Source organism: Babylonia areolata, chromosome 3, assembly GCF_041734735.1.
Source record: "Babylonia areolata isolate BAREFJ2019XMU chromosome 3, ASM4173473v1, whole genome shotgun sequence".
NCBI lineage: Eukaryota > Metazoa > Mollusca > Gastropoda > Neogastropoda > Buccinidae > Babylonia > Babylonia areolata.
The window spans coordinates 54,151,242-54,160,024 of NC_134878.1; the positions used below are offsets into that span (position 1 = coordinate 54,151,242).

The 8,783-nt window shown below is 38.2% G+C and overlaps 1 protein-coding gene across 1 annotated transcript; it reads right to left on the minus strand.

Moving 5' to 3' along the window:
- Positions 1–997: 997 nt before the first annotated feature.
- Positions 998–8,722, minus strand: LOC143280379 (uncharacterized). Its single transcript, XM_076585014.1, has 7 exons — positions 8,666–8,722; positions 5,819–5,871; positions 4,255–4,343; positions 3,781–3,944; positions 3,083–3,230; positions 2,480–2,529; positions 998–1,969 (listed from the first exon to the last, which is right to left on the minus strand). The coding sequence occupies exons 1-7, from the start codon at positions 8,675–8,677 to the stop codon at positions 998–1,000; spliced, it is 1,488 nt and encodes a 495-aa protein (XP_076441129.1). The 5' UTR covers positions 8,678–8,722.
- Between the last annotated feature and the right edge of the window lie 61 nt (positions 8,723–8,783).

Here is an 8,783-nt window from a genome sequence, read left to right on the forward strand (position 1 = left end):
AGCTGTTGTTTTCACTGATTCTGCCGCAGATTTGACAACAGCCATTTATGATTTTCATGAAACCCAGGGTTGAAAGTGACCAGAAGATGGACTTGTTCACAGAGGAAGCAAATCAGCATGTACAGCAGATGAGGTTTGTTGGCCAAATCAGCACATACAACAGGTGAGCTTTGCTGGTCCACAGGCAGCATGGACGGAGTGTCATCAGAGCTTCTTCCTCTGTACTCAGTGGAGGGTAAAGTTATTTGGTGTCACAAAGCTTGACTGTTGTTTCTGGGTATATGATTGACCTTCTGTGTTAACTGAACCCACACGTCATTGGACAGTTTTCACTCATAATTATGTCTCCAAGAGTTGTGATTGTTATCAGAAGTTTTATTTATTACCCTGATTCCTCAAAATTCCCTGGCAAGGAAAATAGCCCTTTTATTTAAAAAAAAAATCTGTCACTGAATGGGTTATTGTCTGCTTAAGTTTCTTTTGCCTTGTGAAAATGAAAGTCATGCAGCCTGTTTGTTATCATATATTAACTGAAATATTCTCTGAAAATAACTGCAGAAAGGCATGATGTAAAAACCATCTCTGTATTTGTGTGAGTTTTACTGCCTTACACATTCAAGTGACCAATATATTGTTAAGATGACTGACCACCCCCTCCCCCCAAAACAAAAGTGAGCATATATTGATATTAAATAGATGAATGCAAAAGAGTGTGAAAGAGTGAGTGAGTGTGTGTATGTGTGTGTGAGTATATGCATGTACTAGCTGATATACATGTACATAATATCTCCTTGTGCACATCTGTGCATAGTCATGTATGTGTTAAGCTTGATTTTTTGTTCAACAGAAAGGTGCACAATATGTCACAAAGCTTCATATGATTATACAATCAGCTTGTAAGGTGGAATAAAAATAATACAAAAAACCTGAGCAATACAAAAATTTGATCAACTCAGTGTTAACAAGGTTTTTATGTTCAAGGTTAATGTCTTATCAGTCACACATATACATACACAAAAATCTTACCAGTCTTTTGTTCTGAAACGCGAAGTTTCTTTGCTCCGCTACCAGAGACCTTTTCCTTTTGCTCACTGCCTTTGTGGCTTTGCGGTGTTTCTTCACTCTGTTCAGACCCTTCCCCATCAAAACTGCTCTCAACTGCTCTTTCCCTAGCATCTGACGTCTCAAGAGTGGTGTTGCCTTTGAATTTTTTTGCTTCAAGTTTGCTGTTAGTCTGTTTTGATTCTTCCTTAGCAGGACTTTTTGGTTGTTTGGAGGAAGACTCACAGAGCTTTGCCTTTCTGGAACTGCCTGACTCTTCTACAGCAAGGGTGGTACATTCTTGACTGGTTGCACCAACTGAAGTTTTCTTTGTGGAGGTGCCAGGCTGATTACTGTCTGCTGTACTGTCTGTGTGCAGTTCTGTAAAAAGATTCGACTTGGACCGTTTCTTCTGCCTTTTTTCATTGGGTAGCTCCTTTCCTTTGTCAGAAACTGGGATTTCTTTTGGTGGCTCCAGGTTTATGTTGTCAGGTTTCCCTCGTGTTTTGGCAAGCTTCTCTTCTTGGCTATATTCCTCTTCAAGAACCTCTTCAGCATTATCGGTTTGTTGACCTTGAGTGCCTTCCTGTCCACTGTCTTCTTCCGTGTCTTTTTCTTCCTGACTGTCTACATCTTTGGCCAAGGTGCTGCTTTCTTGGCTGTATGTTTCCTCTGTGGATGACACCTCTGTTTGGTCATCCTGAGGTGGTGATTCTTTGTTGGTTTCCTGGTTGTGCAAACTGGTCACAGCTGTTTTCATTTGGTCTTTCCCAGTTTTTCCTGTGTCTGTTTTGTCACCAAAGGTTCCACTGACCCTACTGCTGTCCTTTTTGTTGCCATAGGTTTCATTGTTGCTTGATTTTTGTTTCTCTTCCCTGGTGTCTGTATTGCTAGTGGTTTTGCTAGGTACAGAAGACTTCTTGTCAGCCTGCAATCAAAGGAGGTGTATTTTGAATTAAAGAAGAAAACATCTAGGTCACATACATCCTTATTCTTTTCCCTCATTCACTTTTCTATTCACAATTTGACATAGTTCATGTAAATCTCCATGAAGGGTAGTTAGGGAAAATCACACACACACATACCCCCCCCCCCCCCTCAAAGGAGCTGCATGCATGAATAAGTGCAGTGTCAGAGTGATAGGTACCATGTGTGTGTGCACATTTAAAAACAGAAACTGAGAATCAAAGCATAAAGGAGGAGAGGAAGAAAGGAGGATGGGTGAAAAAAAGAAAAACAACAAGAAAAAAAGAAAAAGAAAACCCACTAAAAGACTAATCTAATAAATATGACAAAGGCACTAAATCATGTTTCATTTACTGAGAAGTTGTAGTAAAAAACTGATATACCTTAAATTTAATCTAAATCCTGATATTGTGTATTGTATTTATACCATAATACATATGAATACATGCATAACACACTAAATAATCCTTACCTTGCTTTTATTACTTGTAGTTGTACAGAATGAAGCAACACTTTCTGCGTCTGCAAGACATTCAAAAGAAACATATAAGTAAAAATCCATTCCATTCTTGTTAATGTTGTGTATTACCAAATGTAACAAATACTAACATTTAATAATCCATTCCATTTAAAAGTGTCTTCTTACATATTACTGCCACAAACATGAACAAATTTAGTCTTCTACATATAACTGATACACAGTCACTGTACTTTCCAAACTTATATCCTGGCAATGTATCTATGGGCTACTTCCTTAAATACTTGCCCAAACAGAAGGGAAAATTAGAAAGCTTGAACTGAGTCACATACAGGTGAAATGTACAGAGGCAAAATGCGTATCAGACACATCTGTAACCGCATAAAACTGAAATTCATGTACAACTGAACTGATATATATACTAACTACAATCAGTGAACGGAATACTCATTTGAGGTTTGCATCTTTTCATCAACTGAAAAAACAACAACAATAAAACAAACCAAAACAATAAGCTAAAAGGGAAGAAGAAGAAGAAAAAGAAGAAGAAGAAGAAGAAAAAGAAGAAAAAGAAGAAAAACAAACTTTGTTAGTTACCTGACTCTGACCAGTAGTCATCAAAGTTCTCAAAACCGTCAAAAACACGGATGTTCTTGCCAGCCTTCATGTCCTTCCATGTACGGCGCCCAATCTGTTTGCTTGTAAATGGGTTCAAAGCATCTCTCCCTGGTTCAATGTTTCCAGCCTGCCAAGAGCACAGCAGGAAAAGTAAACTTTACAGAACAAATCAGTTCTTGTCAATCTGCACCATGCACAATGTCAAAGAGTAAAAGCTCTATTAAGATATACTTTCCTCCTCTCAGGTTGTTTCGCAGAAATCAAAAACAACTAAAAATTATAGTTTTATTCATTATTGTGATCACTTGTAACATATGTAATCATAAAAAACAACAACAACACACACAAACTCTGTTTAGCTTACTGTGCCACAGCTGTTTTTCTTTATAGTTTATGCCAGATTTTCAAATAATCCATGAATATAAAATAGATGGAATCTTATTGTCAATTGTGAATACATCAGTAAAGGCACATTTGTTTTCTTTATGACTTAAACTTGAGGCCCTATAATGATATATGATTCAAAATCAATGTGATCAAATTCCTAATCAAGCCAAAACTTAAAGGAAACAAAACCAGCAGCCAGTTTTGGCAGGTTGCTTCTCTTCAATGGAACTCCTTTCTGACGTTGAAAATAACAGTAACAAAAACACAAAACAAAAAGAACAATAATCTACCTGTGACTGAACCAGGACTGAAGACTGAGAATCTAAATGTTTCACTGGTGGGGCGAGAGAAGGCTGTTGTGGTCGAACATCACATGCCTCCCCCTTTTTCATGGCAGTCACATCCATGGGTGTGCTGGGTTTGACAAAGGTCACCTCTCTCGTCATGTCTGCTTCTGTAAGTCCCCCCCAAAAAAAAACCCAAACAAACCAAAACAATAAATAAAAAAGACGATAGAACAGGAAAATAAACTTAAGCTAAGACGTTTCATGACTGTTAAAATTAGAGGGCTAACATGGCATTGAAAGTGGGTCAACATGTCACTTTATCATATGAAAAGGCAGACACGCATACGTCTGCATATGAGATTCTCCAAAATATTGACAAGGACTGTCTAATCTTTTTAAAATCTTACACTTTGTGAGATTCTCAACATGTAATATAAAATGTGAAAGGAATGCTGCAGGAGAAAATTTTAAGCTTACCTGACTCAGACCAGTAGTCATCAAAATTTTCAAAACCTCCGGCTACTTTTCTGATGTTTTTGCCGGCTGTTATGTTCTTTCCTGTCCTCCTGAAATTTTACATGCAACATTTACAGATTCATTCATTTGAGAACTAAAAGAAAATATAAAGACACAATTCGAAACGATCTGCGATCAAATTACGATAAGATATGTAATCAATTAAGAATGCATATCATCATACCCAACCCTCCCCCGAAAAATAGAAGAAGAAGAAAAAAAAGGTTAACTCATTCTATACTGCCCGATGACTTCCTTCATTATACTCTCTGTACTGGGCGTTTGTTTATGTTACAAGAAAAATATCTTAAGGAATGCAATTACATACAGTGGTGAAATTTTGTGATGATAGAAAGAATAGAATGGATTAACATTTCACAAAGTTTCAAAGCACTCACTTAACTATTGACTGATATTTAAAAAAAAAAATCAAAAAAAAATCCATGTTTTTCACAACCAACATAAAGGGGGTAAGTTTTTCTCATATAACAGAATTTTTACAAATGTGGTCTTTTTTTTTTATCCAGTGACCCTTCCTAATTGTAGCAATTGAATGGGCAAATGTGTATGCACAGCGGATATCCACTTTTGAATCAGTTTGCATTCAACTTTGAGCCATAGTACTTGCCAAAGTTGATGAAGACGCCATCTTGTCGAGTGAGCAAGCGAGAATGGTGACTGTACACTCGCATATATTGTACTCAAACAAAGGCATTTTCAGCCACATTAAAAGTACAGGTGCACTTTTGGGTGACTGCAGAACAGAGTTGTGCCATTTAGTTTCGTACAAAACCATTTACCTATGAATTACAAGTTTTTAAACTCGCAGTACGCTATAGTGTACCACAGTAACAAAGTGTTGTGCGCATCAGGTACGCTATAGCATACCTTAGCATAGAAAGTGTTAATGAAATTCATGTATAAAAAATGCCCTTCAAAAGAATGCTTCCAAAGATTGAATTTCAGTTCAGTGATTTAAGATCTTATTCATCCTAGTGTGATAATGTGATTTATACATGTCTGACAGACCTGTATTTCTTGCGTGACCACTACTGGATGGTTTCATGCAAGTATGACTTATTACTGTCCACCAGTACTGTCCATTGGAATTGTGTGGGAATACTTGGAGTTGGAAAGAAAGGACTTGATGATAAGACTACAACCAGAAATTGGCAGAGATAGAGAAAAAAAGTGTATGTGGGTGTGTGTGTGTTGAGGCTTGACTAAGCGCTTTGGGTTAAGCTGCTGGTCAGGCATCTGCTTAGCAGATGTGGAGTAACATGTGTGGATTTGTCTGAACACAGTGATGTCTCCTTGAGTAACTTAACTGAACTGTGTGTGTGTGAGTGTGTGTATGAATGTGTTGTATATGTGTAATTGTGTATTTGTTGTGATTGCATCAGTATTTGTGATCAACATGCCCTTCTCTAATGTCATCATGTATATGCATGCACATGTGTGAATGTAACTACTTAACTAGTGTAAGTATAGGAGAATGCATATTTGACATTCTGTGTGATCTTACCTTCCAACATTTCTGTTTTCCAAAGGGTTGTTCACAATCCTTTCTCTGTTTTTCTGAAAGAATTGTAAGCAGCTTTATTAGACATACATAGATACATGTATACATACATCAGAAGTATACACACACACATAATGATACCAGTACCAAGTTCAAATACAATGACACTTAGTAACATATTTTCTTAAACAAGATATAAAAATATTAAAATATGTATACATTGTAATTTGCAAATCAAATTATGAGGTATCAAATTATTTGCCATTCATCATGTTTGCATTCAGTTTCCAACTAATTCAAGCTCTTCTTCAGTCCCAAATAAATTTATTCATCTTATTGAATGAACACCTGGATTCAAACTAAATACAGTATGAAGATCAAACATTGGATGCAGTTAATCTTGCTATTATCCTACCATGGAGTAACCACAATCATTTTTTGATCATTCTGTCGTTATCGGAGGGATCAGCAGGAAGAAGCATGAATAAATTATATTCCTAGTGAAGCGCTCCCTGGGGGTAAGCCCTGACCGGCACAGCTCCAGCCCATCATATACAACTACTTTGATCCATGATCCCCACACTAAGAATTTAGAATAATAGTTCACTTCAGTTAAAAGCAAATACTCTTGGATGGTTCAAGCAACTGATGTCAGGAGAGGGAGAGAGAGAGAGAGAGAGAGAGAGAGAGAGAGAGAGAGAGAGAAAGGTGGGGTGTGTGTGTGTGTGTGGTTAGAGGGGGTGGGGGGGGGGGGGGGGGGGGGGGGGGTGCGGGAGTAAGTTAGCATTTGGCAGCCACTGTGACACCCTTGACACAAAGGTGCTAACAATACTGGCCTCAAACAGCTATTTAAGGTAGGGTATTCTATACCCAGATAGTTCTTGGGAGAAATAGTGTTTGCCTAAATTGTATCCCACAGTAGATCTGGGAAAGCTATTCTGGGTGGACTTGTCACAGCGGTGGAGGGATGAGCTGCCATTGGGAATGCATATTAACTTCATTTTGCTGCAGTTTATACAGCATGGGCCAGTCTTATTGTTTGCCATTGCCATTGTGAAGTGGGTCATTTGAGCTAATCAATCATGTCAGAGGTGCTTGATCAAGTTGATGTGTCCCTATATTGCCTCCTTACAAATTTTGCTTCACATCCAAGCGGTCAATGTCTTGTTGGTATGGATCCCAGACTGATGATGATAATTCCAGTACTGAGCAAATGACTTGAAAACAGGTCAATTCTCTGATGCTCTGGGAGCTGAGTGTTAAGTTCCTAAGGTTTTGTTCCCCTCAGAGCTGATTTTCTGTGTATGCTTCTTCCAGCCAAGGTCTTTGCCAATTGTCAGTTTGAGGTATTCAATCATACACAGTGGCTATTCCACTGACGGCTGGGTGAACTTTTTCCCAAAAATGCTATTCCCCCCCCGATGGCTGTCTAAGTCAATTATAGAGCGTGTTTTATTTGACCAAACACAAAAGCATCATCAGGATGGAGCTTGTCAAAGGAGCCTGTTTTACTAGCTACACTGCACCTTATACTGCTTTCAAAGCTTTTTGTAGAAGAAATGTATCAAATGGTCCTGAATCATTTCAGATATACCCCTGGAGTGACTGTCAAACTCAAAAGGGACAAGCAGAGATGAAGATTAATTACTGTCCATCATTTTGACAGCTGCCATCTTGCCTAATCAACTGTTGTGGAATTCAGTTGGCTCTCAAAGGCTTTGACAGCCCATTCTGTCAGTAATAACTTACACAAGTGAGTTACAAAGCAATAACAGGGAAGTTAGAAGGCAATATTCTTTTTAAGTTATTTTAATAACGTCTTCAAGCACTGAGCTAAGTGTCAATCCAGGATCAACACCAATCTATCTAAAAAGAAAAGAAAAAAACAATTATTCACCAAATCAGATGTATGTATTATTGTTTTCTGGCATTTTGATTGATGACAAATTACCAATTGATGACATTAAACTAGATCAGTGGAATATGATTAATCATAATGCAGTTCTCCAGACTGTTGGTGGAACAGGCATTTGGTTTATTGGCTCAGCCAGTGGTCAGTGGAACAGCACTGGTCTCAATAATAATTTGCAATAACTTGTGTCTGGGTAGTCTTAATAACAGTGCATCGCATAATAAAAACTATGTTTTCTAACAATAGAAATTACCATTATTATTACTCTTTGGTAGTAGGAATAGAAACACAGATGCAGTAGTAGACAAGGACCGTTGTCAACTGAACTCCCTCCCAGCTGATGTCGTCAAGGCCCCCTCCTGCAACCCCTTCTGCTTGTGGGCATTGAGGGCCCTCCAGGCACAGCAGACCCCCCCACCCCCTTGCACCTCCCCCCCTCCCCATACTTGGTCCTTCACTTTTTTTTTCTTTTCAACTAATGATTAATGGCATATGGATAAGGACTATGAGTACGATATTTCGACTAAGAGCACACACTTGCACTTGCACAACTGTTAGTAATGGTCAAAGTTATGACCGCTGAACATTAATGGAAGAAGTAGTAATAGTACTGGTAGAACTGGTGGCAATGGATATTACACCGAGCTTTTTAGTCATCATCACTCTTATAATTGAGAGATGTGCCTAAATATTCAATGGAAACAACTGACAAGATCCGACATTTCTTTTTAGTATTATCTGGATGCGAGTTGTTTTGAAAGCATTTCATTTCCAAAACGGTCAGCTGTGGCACTGTTTGTGGTAAGATTCTTCATGTAATAGTACAGACGTTTTAAGATACTGGTAATATCAATAGTACAGTAATGTCCAGTTTTAGCGTCTATTTACTAACTCTTGATAAAAGTAAGCGTACAAGTGCATAAAAATGAATGGATCACCTTTAAAGGCATTTTCCCTCGGTTCGCTGTTGAGCTCGTTCAAGTCGGCCGCCATTCATCCAACGGAAGTGGGCAAGACCGAAAACGATTGGCCAAAATTACTCTGGCATCCAATGAA

Bases quoted from the DNA above. Each gene is read 5' to 3' on its own strand.
- LOC143280379 (XM_076585014.1), bottom strand. The intron at 3,231-3,780 runs GTAGATTATTGT...TGCTCTTGGCAG, and splicing joins CAGTCCTGGTTCAGTCACAG to GCTGGAAACATTGAACCAGG. The intron at 2,530-3,082 runs GTAACTAACAAA...AATGTCTTGCAG, and splicing joins TGACTACTGGTCAGAGTCAG to ACGCAGAAAGTGTTGCTTCA.